This window comes from Bison bison, unplaced genomic scaffold (genome assembly GCF_000754665.1).
Source record: "Bison bison bison isolate TAMUID 2011002044 unplaced genomic scaffold, Bison_UMD1.0 scf7180017864218, whole genome shotgun sequence".
Lineage (NCBI taxonomy): Eukaryota > Metazoa > Chordata > Mammalia > Artiodactyla > Bovidae > Bison > Bison bison.
Window position 1 is genome coordinate 5592393 of NW_011494790.1, and position 21063 is coordinate 5613455.

The 21063-nt window shown below is 41.7% G+C and overlaps 1 protein-coding gene across 4 annotated transcripts in view; it reads left to right on the forward strand.

Moving 5' to 3' along the window:
- The window catches only part of MAST4 (microtubule associated serine/threonine kinase family member 4), a 619799-nt gene that overhangs the window by 246199 nt on the left and 352537 nt on the right, over positions 1-21063 (forward strand). For 2 of the 4 annotated variants that reach the window (XM_010845553.1, XM_010845555.1), the window contains exon 1: positions 1361-1496. The exons of the other annotated variants lie outside the window; for them this stretch is intronic. In XM_010845553.1, coding sequence (XP_010843855.1) covers positions 1458-1496 — 39 coding nt within the window. In that variant the 5' untranslated portion in view covers positions 1361-1457. Of the gene's footprint in view, positions 1-1360; positions 1497-21063 lie in introns of those variants that run through there. 4 annotated transcript variants of the gene reach the window in all.

Genomic DNA, 21063 nt, shown 5'->3' on the forward strand with positions numbered 1-21063 from the left:
TAGAGATGTCTGCAAAGATGGTTTGAGAACATAAAATGCAATCAATTTTCCTCAGTGGTTAGATTCATAAATCCCTGAGCTATTTTTAATGACATAATCTAATCAATTGATAGCAAGCCTACGAGTGTGTTGACAGCCAGAAAGAGACAGAAAGCTAGTGTAATAGCAGGTGTCTGGGTAGGAACCACTTGTCATTTCTTCCCCACCCCCATGCTTAGAAATTGCTAGATACCTGCATTAGGTAAAACCAGAAATTACTGATTTTTTAAAAATAACGTATGCATTATGCCTGCCTTCTTGACTATCATTCTTTCAAGAAAAATAGACTATCTAATGGATAAAGTGAAGAAGGAGGTAGTTCTGAGACAAACTATAGGTAGCCCTAGTATTTGCTTCTCAGGACCATACTGTGCTCCCAATTTAAATGTCTTTAGGAAAGAAATCAAGGGGGAATAATTTATTATAGATTGGTAGTATCAGATATTGTTACTCCTGTGCTAGGTCAGTAATGAAAACTTAATATGCATCTCTTCTGTTGCTTTGAATTGAAATAAGATGAGGATGAGCGGAGTAAACAAGCTGAAACAGACTGTGAAATTGCACGTGATGGGTATCTTTCTTTTTAGTTGTTTATGGACTAGAAATAGGTTAATATTCCAACTAATGATGGATCTTAGAATTTCTTCTCCCTTTTTACATTTGGGTCTGGTATCAACAGAGAAAGTTGTTATCATGAGGAAAATTAAAATCTGAACTGTATCTTTGGGCTAGGAATGGGCGGTGAGGTATTTATGTAAATAAATTAGCTTTGGCGCTGGGAGGGGTAAGGGTTCCTCCCCCTGTAAGTGGAGAGCCGCCGCCCTGAGCCCTCGGTTTTCAGGTTTTCCGGCTGCCTGTGTGTTCTATTACATTTTTTTTTTTTTCTCCTTTGATGCCATCAGAAAAGATGAGCGGCAGGAAGGTGGTGCTGCTTGGCTGGCCAGCTGTGCCCTAGTTTCTCACCGTCCCAATCAGCAGCTGCTGTTTGCAGAGGTGTCTGTCACCGCTGATTGACTTAGTACTTTGACCTTATAGTTGCTTCCGAAGGGACTTGACCCGCGACCACTGCCGAAAGCTATTTTCTGGTCGCCTGGAATGCCAGGGCCAGTATTCCGAAGGAGTAGTGAAAGCAGGGCTCCCACGATTTCTTATCTACTAGCAAGAGCCTCCTCTCCCTGGGTGGATGCTTTAGGTGTCTAAGCCCACTTGCTGCGCTTTCCCACCGAACTGCAAGCATCCGTGATCCCCGAAGTTGCTGGAGTGAATAACTAAGCGGGACCAGCTGACTCAGGGCTCCAATCAGCTAGAGCGTGATGTAAGTGTTTAGCAGCTGCCGGGCTCTGAATTAGCGTGCCGAAGTAGCGGTAGTACCGCATGGCTATACTGTTGTGAGAGGCTCAGAGAAAGCGGAGGGGGAGATGGATGAGTCCAGCATTCTAAGACGAAGAGGGCTCCAGGTAGGAGATCCTTGCGTTTTTGAAATGTAGCCTTGCCGGTGGCCAGCAGTGGAGGATTTCAAAGTTCCCTTTTCATTCTTTTTCTGGGCATAAATATATGCACAGTTCTTAGTATCCACTTGGCAACGTGATACGCTAAGTCTCTCTTTACAGAACTCAGCGACACATCACAGGGTTCAATGAGAAAGGCTCTATTGTCAGAGACAATAGATCGGACTTTTAGTTTGAGACTTTGTTGCTTGTTTGTTTTGTTTTGTTTTTTTCCTGCTGGTTGTTCAAGAATAGTTAAATTGTGGCTGGCAGTGACAGCTGATGAGCCGGTTGGGCTTTCTGTCAAGAGTCTGGGAAGTCTGTTGAGGGTAGCAACTCTGTTCAGTTTTGGGAACACAGGACTCAGTTTTGTGTCAGACTCAGCCCTTGCGGCAGCAGCATCTGTATGCTTGCCTTGCAGATGTGTGCAGCTGTTGAGAGGTTTCTCCTGTCAGTGAGATGAAAGTTTCTACTAACAGTTCAATCAGAGTCCCCTGTAATTTGTTTATGTTGAGATGAGGAAAGATATGTATCATACCGCCTTGATTCTTTGTGCCCAAGTTTCTCTGATTAAATTACTTTGACTTTAGGATACAAATGTATTCCAAGTTAAAACTTGGCAGATCAGAAAACTTGGAAAAAACATCTGCTTGGCAGTTTGTAAGTTTCAGGAAGCCAAAATATGAGTATGTTCAAAATTAGTTTGTTAACTCCTTGTTAATTCTTTTTTTCCTGTATATAAGGGGCAGTGTTCTCTGTGAAAGAATCTAATCATTAGCCATTGATAAACTCTCATTCATTATTTTTGAAACTAAAACAAAAAGTGCTTGGGAAAACCCACTATACCTTACGTGTAGAAATGCCTTTCAATATTCCTTAATGGTCTTTGACTCACGGCCAGTGTAGCTCTCTGTCAATTGCTAATACTAATATTATTCATATTACTCTAATACCATAATAATATTATAGATAAACTAAAGGATTATTTGTAGGTAAACAAAAGAGGGATTAAAAAAGTTGGGGTTAAATGTCATCTATTGTTCCAGACCTAAGTAAACAGACTGCCTCTAATGATTTTCAGTGTGGTCATTGTTTTGAATGTACAGTGTGGTTAGTCACTGCTGTGGATTTCCTTTTCTTTGTTTTCATCACATCTATAAAGTTCTGGTAATGCACAGCTGTTTGTGTGGGTCCATGTCTTTTTTGGAGTTGCTAGTTAAATATGGAAAGGCTCTTTGTTAAAAAGGTGATAAACTCTATCAAACTCCTAATGGTCAGATTATTAGTATGTTGATGACAATTCTCCTGAGAGTTTTCTCTCTCCTTTAATTCATTTTAGATCATTCAAACTGTGTTTTTGATAGGAAACTCCTTTTTGTGATTAATTTCTGTAATATAGATTATCACAATTTCAGAGGATATGATTGAGATATATGGTGCTTTTGAGGGTATAGATTTTGTAGAACTTGTCATTCTAGACATTTTTGTGGCTCTTTAAAATAACCAAGCTATTTTCTACCTAAGATTTGCAACAAAACAAAGGAAACATTGCTGGTTAATATAGTACTTAGACTGTTAGATCTTCATGGTACTTAACATCCTTTTACTATGCCTGCCATACTCTACTATATAATAGATAAAGAATGTCTGCTTTCTATTATAAATGAAATAAAACTCTCCACATTGTGAGAAATAGTAATATAAAAGTGCTTAAAAGTTCTGCCATCTCGTAGTTACAACTTTATTTTGGCTTAAAACAAAGCCTGTTAATCTTTTACTCCCATTCTGTCCAGTATTTATTTTGAAAGAGATGGCACATACAGGGTAGCTGTTTTAAGAAATTCCAATATTAGGAAACTTTTTACAAATACCAGGTATAAGTATACATTTGTATTACAAAAGATGTCACTGTTGCGTTCTTATGAGCAACGCCACCTAGTGAATTTAGGAATTAAGTTAATTTTCGAATACATACTATATGAAACACTTCAACACACAAACGAGGTACACCTGTGGCGAAGCTAGTCTGAAAGCTACTCTTTAGTATGCTTGATTCTGACTGTGTTGCTAGGTGATCTTGAGCAAGTCACAAACCCTCTTGGCGTCTGCTTATTCTTCTGTAAAAGGCATTCTATAACATGAATTTTGAGTGTACTAGACAGGAGATAAGCATAACTGAATTTTTTTAAGTCAGAGGCTATGTAATAAATACACTATCATATACTTGGTCCTGAGTAAGTATTATGTTGTTAAAGTAAAGATGACTTCCATTATTTATAACAGTCCACATCATTACTAGTGAGATAACATAATTATATTTTTATTCCATAATTTGTTGTTTGAATCTATTTTTAAGTTAGAAGAATTACCTTTAAGGACAGTTATCACTATTTATAGGGATCATATGACAGAATATATTATCTAATAATAAGAGATGAATAGATGCTTAGTGTTAGATGCTTAGAATTGGAACAGATTCATTCTTTAAATAACTTAAAGTCTAGTGTCAGAAATCTGGAGTATACGAATATTCTAATTCTCTAAAATTTAATTTTGCAATAATGCAGAATGTGTTTAATAGAGAATAATATAGTATGTGTTTAGAACCTGTATTTAGAATTTCAGTACCTCTGGCTCTTAGAACACAGGCCTACTAAGGTGTTTTTAAAATTTGGACTCTGAAAAATTGTTTATCATCAGAACACATAATTTGTCAAGGCACGACTACTTCATAAAATGGCAACCAAACTTAGTTGTTCATCTTTGGTGACTGCACGTTTCCATCTTTTCTGTGGACTGTATTAATATTTCCAGTACTACTGATAGCACTTCCATCACTGCCTTTGAAATGAGAATGAGAGAAAGAGGCCCCAGTGGCTTCCCTGGTTAGAGTCTGGGAAACTTTCCACATTGCATCTCCAAACATGGGAAATTCTGACGGATGGATGGGCTTGGGCAGACCTTGGACTTGGGGCAATTTGAATTTCTAGACAGGTCTAATTCGTCAAAGGATAACTGGCTCCTTTTGGTCCTAATATCCCTCAAACACGGGTCATATTTTTAACTGTCAGGGAAATTAATTGTTTCAGTGATTTCTGTTATGTGTTTCCCTTTTATTTGTTTTAATGAAAGTGTCCCTATCCCTAATGTGATAGATCCCAAGGCTGGAGAAAAATGAACGAGCATCATTAAAGCAGGGAGGAGGCACTAAGAGGGGGAGCAGTATCCCAGAAAGGCCTCCTGGGAGCCCATTCCTGCCATTCTCCTGTGCTTTGCTTTGCTTGGTAACCTCTTCTGTTGATTTACCCCATCCCCAGTTAAATCTGACCACTTCCGCCCACTGTCACATGTGGCTGAAATATTAAAATTTTTTTTAAGTATGGTGTGGTTACCAACTAAATGCTTATAGACATCTAGATTTGTGTTTAGGTTTTTGTTTCATGTGAAGACTCTGGGTGGTTACAGGAAAGGAGTCTAGTTAGAGGATGATAATAGAAATACCTATGATAATTACAGTTTGGGATAAGGTACTTTTGATATCCATAAGTTTCCGTAAGGCACAGACATGACTTTGGGACAGAAAGAATCAAAACTATAAATGAACTTTTGGTAGTGATGGGTCCCTAATTAGTGAGACCAGTTGTGGGCATATCTGAATGGTGTTTCTTATCCACTGAAGCAGTTGAATTTCTCCCTCTGAAATAGAGATAGAATACTATAGTTTTGGTTTCCTGATCTGCAGGGAGTAAGGATGGAGTACCCTCAAAATCTTATGTCCACTCAAAAGTGGACATAAGTTCTATTTTGTACCCTAAGAATTGTTTTCTTAATTCTTTGCCTTCAAAATCCTGTCCCATCACCCACTGTCCAGACTTGATGTATCTCCTTTGCCTGCCATATCCTGTCCTCCAATTCTCCCTGCTCATTAGGGGCCAAAGTGAATTATAATTCTTGCCTGAAATTTTCCGTAATTACTGTGCTCCATTCTGAATCTTATCATTGTCATTGTTTATTTATTTGCACACCTAATCCTATTGCATTATTTTAAAATTATCTGCGTCTTACACCGAAACTGCAAACCCATTGAGGACTAATGTCCAGTGACCATGAGTAGCTCTGTAACTTTGGACCAGCTTCTTCGCCCCTCTATGTCCCCATCTGTAAAATGGAGATAATACATGCTTAAAGATTGAAGGTGGTTGTAAATCTTTAGCACAGCATCTGACTTGTGGTACTTATTCAGTTAACCTTAGTTCACTGCCCTCTGGGTTGGCACAGAGCCTTGCATAGTGTAATTTTAAATAATTAACTATGGGAGTATCAGGTGGGGCTTAGGCAATAAAAAGATGGGGAGCATGAATTGGATAGTTTGAGACTGCTAAGTTGCTTCAGCTGTGTCCGACTCTGTGTGACCCCATAGACGGCAGCCCACCAGGCTCCGCCGTCCCTGGGATTCTCCAGGCAAGAACACTGGAGTGGGTTGCCATTTCCTTCTCCAATGCATGCAAGTGAAAAGTGAAAGTGAAGTCGCTCAGTCGTGTCCGACTCTTAGCGACCCCATGGACTGCAGCCTACCAGGCTCCTCCATCCATGGGATTTTCCAGGCAAGAGTACTGGAGTGGGGTGCCATTGCCTTCTCCGAGGAGAGTTTATAAAAAGGGATGCTAATAATATGAACATATTAGCTACCAATATTAAAGGTGTGGGTGGGGTATAGAGAAAGTTTAAGGGACTGGAAGCAACAGGAAGCCACTAGCTTCACTAGATCTGAAGGAATGAGGGAGGGAGCAGTTATAGAACCTGGAGAGAGAGAGAGAGAATGAAGGGATGCAACCCATGGTGACTCTGCAGGGAGATAGACATCTCAACCTTATTTGCCTCCATCCTTCTGAGTGCTTTCTGATGCTCCTTATTAGCAAAACCCAAGAGAAAGCAGAGGGGCACAGGAGCCCCTGGCTCTGGTCCATGCAGCTAACTCCACAGCCCAGTATAGGGTGGATGATCTGAATTGACAACTGAAGTACATGCAGCATCCTTACAGTGAGCCCGTGTTCAACTGCCCCTTGCTCTTGGCACTTGCCAGTCAAAGGCGATGTTCAAGTTTCACAGCCACAGATCCCTGGGGCCTGATCTGAGCTTAAGCATTTGAACAGATTCAGAGCTGCTTTTTTTTTGCAAAAAGTCATGGCCCCCAACCGTTTCCCACTGTTGAATAATGATGTCTTTCCTATCAGGCTCTTAATCCTCCTGGGAAGATGTTAGTCCTTCCCTTTGCACTTTTGTATCTGATACACGTGGGCTTCCTTCGAATCGGCCACACAGTGTGCCTGCACTTCCTCCTGCTGTCTCAATCTGGAATCGCTCTGCTCTGCAGGACCTGGCTGAGAAGTGATGGGGGAGAACAGTAGCCCCAGAGCCCTCTTACCATTCATCTCCTGGATCCCCTGAGCTCTGCCCCTTGGCAGATCCTAGCACACGTAGATTGTCCATCTCTGCTCCTCTCCAAATCCCTTTACAGAATTACGACTTCACGTTTTGTCCTTGACTTTTATGGAGGGTTGCTGAAAGAAATGGTTGTGAGAGAACATCTTTATACTTAAAAAAAAAAATTCCCCTTGAAGCCTCACCGATTATGTTATGTGTTGTCTGTTATATGAGGCTCACAGGCTACTGTCTTCAAGTTCAGTAGTCAGAAAGTTTCTTCCTCTCTAGGTAGACCAGTTAGCTTCTTTTAGTCAATAATAACTGGTTTGGCCTTCACTTTTGCCTTAGCTGGTCAGGACAGGGTTTCATACTCAGGGGTAATAGTTTTGTAGATACTCATGAGCCACCACTTCTTCACTGTCTAGGTCTCAGTTCCTTCTTGTTAAGAATTATGTGGTTTTATTTATCGTATCTTTCGACAACCTTAAGTTGCCTGAAAAGATTTCACAAAGTAAAGTGTAATAACATTGCATGTGAAACACAATGAACAGTTTTAGAAGAAGACAAAAAAGACTAAAAGACCAAATTATCAGTAAGCTAGACAAAATTTTAAAATTGAGAATTACATGAACTGACAAATATCAGTATGCAAGTAGAGATCATTTTATTGTTGGTACCAGAGTCAAAATATGGTGTTGGGATTTACTTGAAGCTTACATTGGAAATAAATTATGTGTAATGGTAGATTTTTTAAATGTCTTGGTAATCATACATTTGCATTGAAAGCAACCAAAAGCATGGAGATTGGCATCTAATTTGTGAAACACACAGGATAGAAGACAGCATTGCCGTTAAAATCATGCTTTTGACAAATATTTAATGATATGGGCAAAAGGTTGACAATAATGTCAAGGAAAAGAAGAGGTTTCTATACTATGTACTGTAACATACATAATGTATGTTGTTGTTATTGTTCAGTCACCTGCCCAATCGTGTCCAGGTCTTTGCGACCCTGTGGACTGCAGTACACCAGTCTTCCCTTTCCTTCACCATCTCCTGGAGTTTGCCCAAGTTCATGTTCACTGCATTGGTGATGCTGTCCAGCCATCTCATCCTCGGATACCCACTTTTCCTTCTGCCCTCAATCTTTCCCAGCATCAGGGACTTTTCCAGTGAGTCATCTGTTCACATCAGATGACCAAAATACTGGAGCTTCAGCTTCAAATCAGTCCTTCCAGTGAATATTCAGGGTTGATCTCCCTTAAGATTCACGGGTTTAATCTCCTTGCTGTCCAAGGGACTTTCAGGAGTCTTCTCCAGCACCACAGTTTGAAGGCATCAATTCTTTGACATTCTGCCTTCTTTACAGTCCAGCTCTCACAACCATACGTGACCACTGGGAAGCCTTGTGGTCTTGACTATAGCCGTGGTCTTGACTATACCCATGGCCTTGACCATACGGACCTTTGTCGGCAGAGTAAATGTCTCTGCTTTCCAACACACTGTCTTGATTTGTCACCACTTTCCTGTCAAGAAGCAGTCGTCTTCTGATTACAGGGCTGCAGTCACCGTCTGCAGTGATTTTGGAGCCAAAGAAGAGGAGATCTGTCACTACTTCCACCTTTTCCCCCCTGTGTTTGCCATGAAGTAATGGGGACTAAGTACAAGAGCAGTGGGGCTGGATGCCATGATCTTAGTTTTTTTAGTATTTAATCTTAAGCTGGCTCTTTTACTCTCCTACTTCACCCGCATCAAGAGGTTCTTTAGTTCCTCTTTGCTTTCTACCATTAGAGTGGTATCATCCGCATATCTGAGGTTGTTATTTTTCCTACCTATCTAGATTCCCAGCTTGTAACTCATCCAGCCCATGTTTGTGCTCCACATATAGGTTAAACAAACAGGGTGACAGCAGACAGCCCTGTTGTACTCCTTTCTTGATCTTGAACCAATCAGTTGTTCCATACAGGGTTTTAACTGTTGCTTCTTGATCCACATAGAGGTTTCTCAGGAGACCAGGAAGATGGTCTGGTATTCCCATTGCTCTAAGAGCTTAGTTGATGAAACAGAGATGGGTGTTTTTCTGAAATTCCCTTGCTTCCTCTATAATCCAGCAAATGTTGGCAATTTGATTTCTTGTTCCTCTTCCTTTTCTAAACCCAGCTTTAACAGCTGGAAGTTCTTTGTTTGCATAATGCTGAAGCCTGCTGCTGCTGCTGCTGCTAAGTCACTTCAGTCATGTCTGACTCTGTGCGACCCCATAGACAGCAGCCCACGAGGCTCCCCGTCCCTGGGATTCTCCAGGCAAGAACACTGGAGTGGGTTGCCATTTCCTTCTCCAATGCATGAAAGTGAAAAGTGAAAGTGAAGTCACTCAGTCATGTCAGACTCTTTGTGACCCCTACCAGGCTCCTCCGTCCATGGGATTCTCCAGGCAAGAGTACTGGAGTGGGTTGCCATTGCCTTCTCCAATGCTGAAGCCTAGCATGCAAGATTTTAAGCATGATCTTGTTAGCATGGGAGACGAGTGCAATTGTCCAGTGGTTAGCACATTCTTTGGTACTACCCTTCTTGGGGATTGGGATGAGGATTGACATACATTATCCTCTGGGCCAAAGCAGATAGTGTATGTACAGTTCTGTGTGTGTGTATGTGTGTGTGTGTGTGTGTGTGTGTGTGTGTGTGTGTGTAGGATAGCCCTATGGGATGGAAGGAAAGCACGTGTGTGGGTTTTGGAGTATTTAAGACCATCTTTGCCACTTCACTGTATGAGTCAGGCTAGTTAATTCTTCACCAATAAAATACACTTATTGGTGGAATTGTTGAGAGTGAATTAAAATGAGGTATGAAAAGGCTAAAATATGTCTATCATATCTAACATTTATTAAGAACCTATTTTTTTCTTCATTATCATCACCTAAAATAGTATGAGAAAGTATACTAAAATGGTAGGTCTTTATATATTGACGGTGATGCCTTAAAAATTTTTTACCTTTAACTCTTCTATGGTAAGCATGTATTGCTTTTATAATCAGTTTAAAAAGTGCCTTTTGGGGTCACTTTAATTTTTTTGCTTTATTGTCTAAGAAAAAACTTTATTCCACTCAGTACCATCAATGAAAAGCTCTTAAAGTCTGTTTTGTATCTTGTGCATCCTTTTGGAATCGAGAAAAGTAAATCAGTTCTGTGTGTTCCTTTGCTCCAAAACTTAGGACCGCGGTTCAGTGAGGCTGTACTTTTGAACCACCTGGAGAACTTTCTGAACCCTAGGACCTCAGCGCAATCCACATCAGTTGAATGAGCGTCTCGTGATGGTGTGCAGCCAGGCTTGAGACTCACTGCTCCTAAGGGGTCATGTGTTCAAGGAACTCCTAAGTCATGGCACGTACCACTTCTGTATCCCCAAATGTAAGGCTTGACAACCTTTAAGATGGCGGGGCCTTGCCTTCTTTCTTCCAGTGAGGCTGGGTTTTATTTTTATGGAGAGGTGCATAAAATGGGTGTGCACTCATTGTATTTGTCTCTTGTCTTCTCAAATAATGGCAAAGGTAGTCATGTGAGAGCTCAGACTATTAACTAACCCACCTTAGGGGACAATTCTTACTGTGGTGTGGCTGGAGGCAACCCTGGATCATTACCCCTAAAGGACCCAGGGCACTGGTGGTATCCAGGTGCAGTTTTACATTTTTTTTAGATTGCTGGCACATGCTCCATGGTTTTGCAATAGGAAACTACCTCCAGGGCATGGTAAGACAGTTGCTTTGCCCCTTGAAGTGTTCTAATGTAGAGACAGCAAACGCTTGTGATTTATCAGAGGCCTTATCATAGACAGATAGTCTTCCTTAAGGTACATGCTTGAGTTCTCAAAATATTTGCTATTTACTTAGATTGTGAATGCAAATGCTTTTGTTTCAAGCAGTCAAGAAAAATCCCATTCTCTGCCTTCCTTTAAATTAATGTATAAGGAACGGTATGCATCATAACAGCAGCAACAGCATATATTGAACAGGCTTGTGGCAGAGAACTGAGTGCTGTGTCTTTCAGTTCAGTTCAGTTCAGTCGCTCAGTCGTGTCCGACTCTTTGCGACCCCATGAATCGCAGCACGCCAGGCCTCCCTGTCCATCACCAACTCCCGGAGTTCACTCAAACTCACGTCCATCGAGTCGGTGATGCCATCCAGCCATCTCATCCTCTGTCGTCCCCTTCTCCTTCTGCGCCCAATCCCTCCCAGCATCAGAGTCTTTTCCAATGAGTCAACTCTTCGCATGAGGTGGCCAAAGTATTGGAGTTTCAGCTTCAGCATCAGTCCTTCCAGTGAACACCCAGGACTGATCTCCTTTAGGATGGACTGGCTGGATCCCCTTAAATGTACACAATTGCACCTTTATCACCAGGCTCTACCAGTTCAGAAATGAGTGCAGTATGGTACTGATCTGTGAGGGGTGTATAGCATGGTGGGAGAGATAGACAGCAATTTCTGTAACAGCAAGTTCCATAACCGATGCCAGCTGTGGTGCATGGACACTGGAGGTAGCGGGTGCCCCCACCGCTGCAGGAAGCTGGGAAGGCTGTGTGTAGACGGGGCTGTTTCTGCCAGATGATGTCGGGTGAACAGGTACCCACTGGGCAAGAAGGGCATTCCAAGCAGGGTAAACGGCAGCGTGTGCAAAGGTGCGGTGGTCATACAAGGTGCATCCTTTTCAAGGGGCTGCAAAATAGTGCATGTGAGAAGCAGGAAGTGATGAGCAGAGTCCCCAAAATGATGCCATATTGGAGGATTTGGACTTTAACAGTAGGAAGCCACTAAGATTTCAAGTAGGGCACAGAACTATTTTACCAACTGTAAGCATTAGTGAAGAATGCTTGGGAAGAAGCCAAGAACAGCTAGGAAGTTAAAAATGGGAGGTGAGCGATGCTGCTGCTGGGTCGAGATGTTGGCAATGGATGTAAAGACAAGGCAACTGAAGATACCATTAACAGGACTTGACGACATGCTTGAGAGAAAAAAAAAAAAAAAAATGCAAGGAGCTGGAGGTGACTCCCAGGTTTCGGGCATAACTAGAAGCAAATGATGTGGATGGTGAGAAGATGGTTAGTTGGTTCTGTGCATCTTGAGTTTGCAGCATCTGTGGAAGCTTTTAGGTAGAGAGTCTCAGAAAGCAGATGGATGTATGGGCTGAAACTTCTGGAGAGGTCAAGTCTAGATATAGATTCTAAATTCATCCCCTTTAAATAATTAATTGAACTAGGCTGTGAATAAAGAGAGAAGCCAGTTTCTCTTAGAGTCATAGGTTTCTGTTAGACTAGTTTTCAAGAATTACCACAATGTGTATTTTAACACTTATTTTGCAGGACTGGTTAAAATTACACAGAGAGCAAAGTAGTTTTATGGTTTAGTGTCAGGCCTTGAAAATAATGTATCCAATTTTGAAGATGTGTGTGCTTTTTTTGGTTTTTTTTGCAAATTGCTTTCAACTTTGACAACTTGCCTACAAGTCTCATTCCAATACAATTTTGAAAAGGCAAAATGAAATATCTCAAACTGGAGGCTGTAATGGAAAAAGCAATTCATTCTTAAATGAAGATGATGAGGTGGGTGCCATATTGCTTGAAACAGCAAGTGAATTTAAAACCTGAGTGAGATTACATCAAATCCAAGCAAGATTTTTGTTACATTTGAATGAAGTATCTGTAATTGAGGATGTGGGTTCAACCAAGAAAGACACAAGGCAAATGTACAATTTTATCAATTTTCTGACACACTGTTTTCAGTTTGTGTGTGTGTACACAAACAAATTAAATCACATTGATTAAACACTGAACTTTTGTTTTTTTCATTTTGGCGACAAATGAAGATCCAGGCTTAACTTTATTAACTGCAACACTTTTGAGTTCCTGCCTGGTAATTTAGTATATTGAAGACATGCAAACTCTCAGTAAAGTGGTGAGGAGTTAGAGGTAGAATAGAATGTATTATGATGAGCTCAAAATGATTGTAGAAAATGTTAGCTATTTTTTAATGGATTTATTTTAGCTTATTGCTCAAAGTTAGTGAGATAACAGCTTGGTCTAGAAATATTTCATTTTATAGGATTTTCATCATAGTGATATTTTTCATTATGAGATATTGATAGCTTTTTATTTTCTAATTGCCTCTTCTCTCAATTTTAGCATTGTCATATAGGTGAAGATGGAATAATAACATTGATTTGGCTATTTACACTTTTCCACTAAAACTTTATTCCAAATATAAATTTTTATGCTCATAGGTTCATTTTCCATTAACTGTTTAGCTATCCAAACCAAAAGGCTTTACGGTAAATACAAGTTGAATTGGGATAGTGTGATAGATTCAATTAAGCTCCTAACTTTTCACTCCTCTGGAACAGAAGGATACATTAATTTCCTTGCCCCAGTCTCATGGCCTCATGGCCTGCAGAGATGCTTTCCCTCTCTTAACTTTGGGCTCAGCTCTGTGTCTTACTGAGCTTCAGGAATGTGTCCCAAGCAGAGGTTGAAATATACTGTTGTTCAGTGATCTATCAGGAGAGGCCTTGCCCTGGGTAGCCACTGCCCACTTAGCCTGGGTCCCAGAATGCACTCTGGTAGAGTTGACCTATATAAACCTGCAGCCAGAAGCCAAGTCCAGCAACCCCAGAGTTTACCTGCAGACCTGCAAATGGTCATTGTCGGTAGTCACTAGCTGTGCGGGGACTTGTTACCGAGCACAGTGTGGCAATGATGACTCTTACTGGGGGCAGGCTTGTGTTGTGGGGTTAAGAGCGGAGGTGTTTTAGAGTTCTGTGAGAATGTTGATCCACCACCTGCTGGCTCGACTCTCCTGGGCATGCTTCTCACGGTTTTTCTCAGTAAAATGAGAATATCACTTAACTCCCAGGAATATTATAAAAATAAGATGTATGCATGTCAGTTACTTTGAGCAGCTTCAGGCAGATAGTAGTTACTGTGTTTCTAGGCAGGTGAGCCTTCCTCCTCCTCTGTTTGCCTTGCTCCACGTGACTTTACCACATCCTAGCGAAGGACTCTGCGTACTAAGTCACTTCAGTCTTGTCCGACTCTCTGAGACCCCATGGTCTATAGCCCACCAGTGTCCTCTGTCCAGGGGATTCTCCAGGCAAGAATACTGGAGTGGGTTGCCATGCCCTCCTCCAGGGGATCTTCCCGACCCAGGGATTGAACTTGAGTCTCTTATGTCTCCTGCATTGCCAGGTGGGTTCTTTACCACTAACGCCACCTGGGAAGCCCATGTGACTCTGGAGCAGGTTAAATTTTTTCTGAGGCTTAGTTTCCTTTCCCACTACATGCAGATACCAACACCTACCTGGTAGAATTATTAAAGGACTGCAGCAAAGGGAGGCAAGTATCTGTCAGTTGAGGCTGCTCTAACAAAGTGACAGACGGGGTGACTGAGACAGTAGACATGTGTTTCTTATGGCTCTGGAGGGTGGGAGTCTGAGGTCAAAGTGTCATGAATTCCATATCTGATGAGAGCCCTCATCCTGGTATAGAGATTTCGTGTCTCTTCCTCTTTTCTCATGTCTCTTCCTTTTTATAAGGGACTGTCTTGAGGACCTCACCATCGTGACCCAGTCTCACCCTAATTACCTCCCAAATGCTCCGCCTCCAAACACAGTCACATTAAGGCTTCAACATTCAACAGATGAATTTGTGCGGGGTGGGGGTCGGGGACACACAGTCCATGGCACCAACCATGGCTTGGCAGGTGGGGACTTAGTGCAGGCAGCTTTTCAGAAAATGAAGGAACCAAAGTGCTGCAGTTCAAAAGACATATATTGATAACATCATTCACATATATAATGTCTGTGTTTTATACTTTTGCTCTTGTGGGCATTAAAAAAAATAACTCCTTTAAAATAAGAAAATTTGTAAAGATGAAGGAGTAGCTAATGTGGAGTCAGTGAAGGCTTTGGATGGGAGGATTGAAAAATGCTAATTAGAAGGGATTTAGGATTAGAATGCATGGATTGAGGTGGAATGTGAAATGACAGGGGCGGCTCATTTATAGCATGTCTGTATTAATCAGTGTAGCAGAGCTGGCTTCAAAAATGCCTTTGTTTTAAATGGACAAAATTTGCTAAACTTAACTTTTTTGCCTTCTGGAAAACGTTCTGATGTGTTGGCTGTAAATCTTCTAAGATGTACCCGTTTTCCCTTGTTTGCTGTGTACTGCCTTGTCCTTTTCATTTCTGTGTGTGTGTTCTCTGACCACAGCAGCACTTAGCTCCTGGCATTGTATGCTTCTTACCCAGAATTTGTTCCATAGGAAGCCTGTGTCCTGGACATTCTTGCTTTGAATCTATTTTGATCTGTATCAGCTGGAATAGGTTTTGAGCTGCTGGGTATTAGCTTCTGTATGCTTCTTTCTCTAGAAGCTAATTGACTGATTTGGGGTGGAGGCGAGATGAGAGTCTATACATTTGACCAATTTCACAGAGCTTACCTTGCAAGCTATTGAAATGCAAATACAGGCTACACTTAGAGGCTCTAAGAATTCACACATGCAGTTCTTTGTTTTCTTCGGAAAAATAAGCATTCAAAATTCATGCACATTCTATTATTCATGTGCTATATATTTAGGTTCTGCTGGTGTGCCTAGATAAATCTTATCACCATTATTTAAAATTTCATGAATGAAACTTTACATCTCCAATGCCACACTAGCCTAGACAACTTTACCCAATCAAAATAATTCGAAATGCAACACTTAAAATGAGTTCTTGTGTGTGTCTGTGTATATGCATTTATATATGTACACCTATGTCACTGCCTTATCTACAGCTGTTTTTATTCAAATCTACTCTGTGTAAATGGGTTAAGAACTCACAAGCTCCTTTTAGTGTCTTGCCCCCCAAAAGCCTGAATCTTTAGTATTTGCTGCCTACAAAGCTTCCCTGAGATATAGCACTGATGTCAAAGCATTTTTTCTTTGTTTGATAGCTGTCACACTGGTGGTCCTGAAAACGAGACCTTTTTCTGTGCTGTCCGTTCACCTGTATTTTCAAAGCATTCATCCACCACTTTCCATTTGTCTGGTACTTTGAAAGAATATAATGTGTCAGCAAGGCAGTTACTCTGTCATTTGATCTGCTCTGCATCTTAGCCTTCCTGGAACAGTTAATACTTTCAATGGTCCTTTATTTTTCCCCTAAGGTGTGGTCACTTCACCGATGACACTGGAGAGAATGATTTTTGTGGGCAGATCCAGAGCCCTCCTACCCAGCTTCCTGCCTGCTGCCCCTCGATGCTGGCTCCAGCTTTTTCTAATATCAGTGTATGAAAGGCTGACTGCCCCGCACTGTGTTTGGAAGAAAGCACGTAGGCTTACTTGTAATCCTCATTAAGCCTTGTGTCCTCATAGAGGAATATTGGTGATGGTTAGAATTAAACTGCCACTTTGGGGGAGCAATAGGAAAATGGACTTTATTAGTTCTTTATTCTCTTAGCACTCTTGAAGGTTCTGTAATTTCCAAGCAAGGAAGGTCAGTTCTGGGAAAACAGCAAATGTTCGTGAGAATTTTGACACAAAATTGACCCAGGGTCTATCAGTGTCCATGCTTAGCACAGAAAAGAGTTGCACACGTTACTGTGATTGGATACTCTTTATTTCTTTGATGAGTTATCTCAGTTTTCAGCCCTTTCCCCCAGGCCCTCAGATCCGTTTCAGTGGATACGCTGGGGTGAGCAGAGCTGATGGTGAACAGGGGCTGTGTCATTTCCTGCCTCCGCACTAGCGGAGTGTCTTTCATTATAATAGTCCTTCCCGTCATTGTCAGATGCTTTCCTTAAGTTGTTCTAAACTGAAAACTGGTGTGAAGTCTGACATTCATCTCTAACAACTGGTCTCAGTCAGTCCTGTGTGTGTGTGTGTGTGTCTGTGTTGGTTATGGGCTGTTGGTTTCCGCTTTTTGCAGTTTTCTCCCTAGGTTTTCCCAGTTAGGGACTAGGACCTTTTAAACCTTCAGGCACACACTCAGTCTTCTTTCCTGTTTCCTTAAAAACAGCATCACTTTGGATATAGTATAAGAATACTGATTTAATTTGAGAAAGTTTCTATGGATTTCTTTATCCAAAGATATTTACTACATACTTTTAATTTGTGCAAAGCTAGGGCACCCCACTCCAATACTCTTGCCTGGAAAATCCCATGGATGGAGGAGCCTGGTGGGCTGCAGTCCATGGGGTCGCTAAGAGTCGGACACAACTGAGCAACTTCACTTTCACTTTTCCCTTTCATGCATTGGAGAAGGAAATGGCAACCCACTCCAGTGTTCTTGCCTGGAGAATCCCAGGGACGGGGGAGCCTGTTGGGCTGCCGTCTATGGGGTCGCAGAGTCGGACATGACTGAAGCGACTTAGCAGCAGCAGCAGCAGGGCAACGCACTCCAGATTTTCCTTGCCAGGAAAATCCCATGGACAGAGAAGCCTGTGGGCTACTGTGGGCTACAGTCCATGGGGTCACAAAGAGTCAGACGTGACTGAGCGCAGCACAGCAGCAGAAGAGTTATAACTGTTATACACATTTACCAGCTTCTAAGTGCTTTGTGTGTCAGTTCATTTCACTTCTACATCGCCCCCTTGAGAAAGGTACTGTTATCCTCAGTTCTCAGAGGGGAGCACTGGGTGGTTAACTAACCTTTCTGGCTCTTAAAGTTACTAAGTTGCAGAACCTGGCTTCAAATCTAAATGCCTAGATTCAGTCTAGGTGGTTCAACCCCACTCTTAATGGATTATGACTTTTTTTTTTTTTTTTGCTTCTCTGAGGTGGGCAAGACAGCCCAAGTATAATTATCATCTACTGTGACAAGTTCAGTAGAATACTGTAACAAGTTCAGTAGCAATTGTACTGAATAACATGATAATATGGAAGCCCAGAGACGGGTGTCCATGGTAAGGTGCTTTGCTGGATAGACATAGTAAAGAGTTCCATTCATCCATACTCTCCAGTGGCTGTGAGGGGCTAGCATTATGTTGTATTTTTGTAACTGTAGGCTTAGATAGCGGTTCTGGGCATTTTATTCATGATAGGCTGGGTGAAATAATGTCCATTGTTCTAAGAGGCAGGCTATCTTGGTCCATGAAATTGTTGCTAGGGATTAGTGAATTGGGTCTTAAAGAAAATAGAGGTAATCCATAATTACAAACTGTATGCTTATATCAAAAAGGTATATTTTGGTTTAAAACCCCCAGAACATTCTTTGGAATCCTAGAAAGATTTCTTAAACTAGTTGATGTATGAAAAATCTGTTTGTAAACAGGGAGAGGTGGATAAGGCAAAACGATAGATTAAAATTTTAGTTGCTATGTAAGGTCATTTTAGTTCTTGGAAGATAGTATGAAAGACATCCAATGAGTTCATGGAGATAAAAGGGTATTTAAGAACAGTTATTAATATTATTACAGAAATAATTTTGAGTTGGAACCTATAGCTTTGTATGACTTACCCAAACTGAGGTCTTCTTGAATTAGAAGATGTGGTACCTCCCTGACATTGGTTCCTCATTTGCTTCTTCTTAGCATCCCCTGATTTTGGTTTTGGAACAGCTGACGTGGGTCCATGTTTGGAGAGCATGTCATGTGGACTGGGCCCATCAGCATACTCTGTTGCGTGGACCGTAGTGAATGCAGCAATGACATGAGGCCTAAACTGAGTCCAGCAGAGTGAACTTCTCTTCGCTTATTGGTTAATGGTGAGGCAAAGATGCTCCTTCTTGCTGGGCATTAATTAGGAAATGCATAGCCAGAGGAGTAGCTTAAAACTCTTTGGGGTGTATAAACAAAGCATGCTTTAGGAAATCAGCTGTACCGTTACAAGTAGGACCATAGGATGCAAAGAAACCAGGTCCTTAACAGTTTGATTCAGGCTGCTGAATCGAACGCGGTCTGAAGCAAAATCTCTCACTGGACTTTTCAGTCCCACCAGTGGGTAGCCCTTTTATGTTACTTACGCTGCTTTGAATTGAGTAGTTTGTTACTTGGAATGAAAAGCATCCTCATTACTTGGTGAGTTTTAGTTGCCATTTGCTTAAGATAGCAGTTTTTCCTTGTCAATATTTTGAAACTTTTATTTTGATGCCAAAATAAATTTATTCTCTTTCTCCCCTGAAATATCTTACTTTCTTTCTTCTGCAAAGATATCTTACTTTTGTTATTTTACAATGTAAATGTGGTTTAATATATAATTTCCTTATGAAGATATTTGAAAATGCACGAGAGATGATACTTAAGAAATGAAAATTTATTTCATTGGCATTTGCCATGACAATGAAATATTTTCTTCTTTGAAGGATTAGTATCTTTGTGTTCTTACTGTGATAACCTCTTAAAAGCAGGCAGGTATTTGTAGTTGTTTAACAACTAAAGAATTATTAGGCATGACTTCACCAATGATCAGTTAACCTAAAAGTTATTTTAATTTTTACCCTAAATGATTTGACAATGATAGATAGCTGATGTGGCAAGTCAGCATAAAGGTTTATTGCCTTTTATCATTTCTGCTGTAAATAATTGTTCACATCTGTTGGTTATTAGATGCAGTTATGAGGGGATTAGGATGTGTGGAACAGGAAATCCTGCCTAATGATGGTTTTTTATTCTTCATTTCTTTTCCATCAGTTCTTCCCAGTTTTCCTGTTTTCGTTAGTGCATAGACTTTATGAAATATTCTCAGATTTGTGCTCAAGACTGAAGATCCAACTCCACAGATGCTCTTGCCAAGCCACATGTATGTCTGTGGCTACAGCATTTATACACAGTGCGGGCTGCTGGGGTGGTTGGCATGTTCCTAGCAGAAAGCTGCATCGGAAATGCAGAGTAGAGGTGACTGAGGTTCCTTCTGCCCACCCCAGCTTTGTGGTCTTTTCACATCATGAGTTGATGTGGTGAGATTTGGAGGAGGGTCGATAGCCCCAGCAAACTAAGAAACCTCTCTGACTCAGTGAAAGTAATTGGGGTAGACAGGAGTGTTCCCATTCCGCGTTCCCGATTGGTTCTTTTGGGCATCTTTGACTTGTGATGTAGCCAGACGGGGCCTCTGTAGCCTATAGGTTGACCCGAAAGCAGAGTTGATGGATATCTTGAGGGTTCTGTTTAACTTTGCCCAGTTTACTCCATTCTGCTTCCTAGCCTACAGGGGGAGGCTTAGGGAGCAGCAGAAGCCCAGATCTTTTATCAGAGCTTCAGCGGGGAATCACAGCTGCCCCTCTGCCTCTGCCTGGAGCAGACGACCTCTGGCTGCCTTGACTGCCCCGCTCTCCTCCAGCATCCTGCTTCCCCCACCATGCCCCACCTTCCCTTTCCTGCGCCTCCCTCTCTTCTCCGTTCCCCTCCTCCCTGCCCCGCCTCCCTTCACTCTTTCTCATTTAATCCACCTCTTCATTTTTCTAGTTTATTTGGACTTAATTTCTTTTTCCCCCACAGCAGCAACCTTCCTTTCTAAATGCCCAAGCCCAGGGTACCTGTGCCTCTGCAGGTCCCTACCTCCTACCTCAGCTCTTGTCGGACCTCATCATAATTCCAACCCTTATTGTCTCTCTCCACCCCACACGTCTGTAAACTTCTTTTTAAAAATATATATATGTAATTTTTATTTGTTTGTTGGCTTTGCTGGGTCTTTGTTGCTGTGCGGGCTTCTCTCTGGTGGCAAGGAGGGGATCCCTTCTCTGTAGTACGGGGGCTTCTCATCACAGTGGCTTCTCTCGTTGCGGAGGACAGGCTCTGGGGTGTGCAGGCTTTGGGAGTTGCAGCACGTGGGCTCAGGAGTTGCGGCTTCTGGGCTCTAGAGCACCGGGTCCGTATTTGTGTTCCACGGGCTGAGTTGCTTTGTGGCATGTGAAATCTTTCCCTACCAGGGATCGAACCTGTGTCTCTTGCATTGGCAGGTGGATTCTTCACCACTGAGCTACCAGGAAAGCCCTAAACTTATTGAGATTAAGAGAATTGTTTTGGTCTTCTTAGATCCCCAGGACATGGTCAGACTGTGGTAAATGATCAATCTCGTCTGTTATCTCCAAGGGTTACACACGGTTTTAACTCTTTGTGTTTTTGCGTCATTCTTTTGTGAACCTATTTGATCCA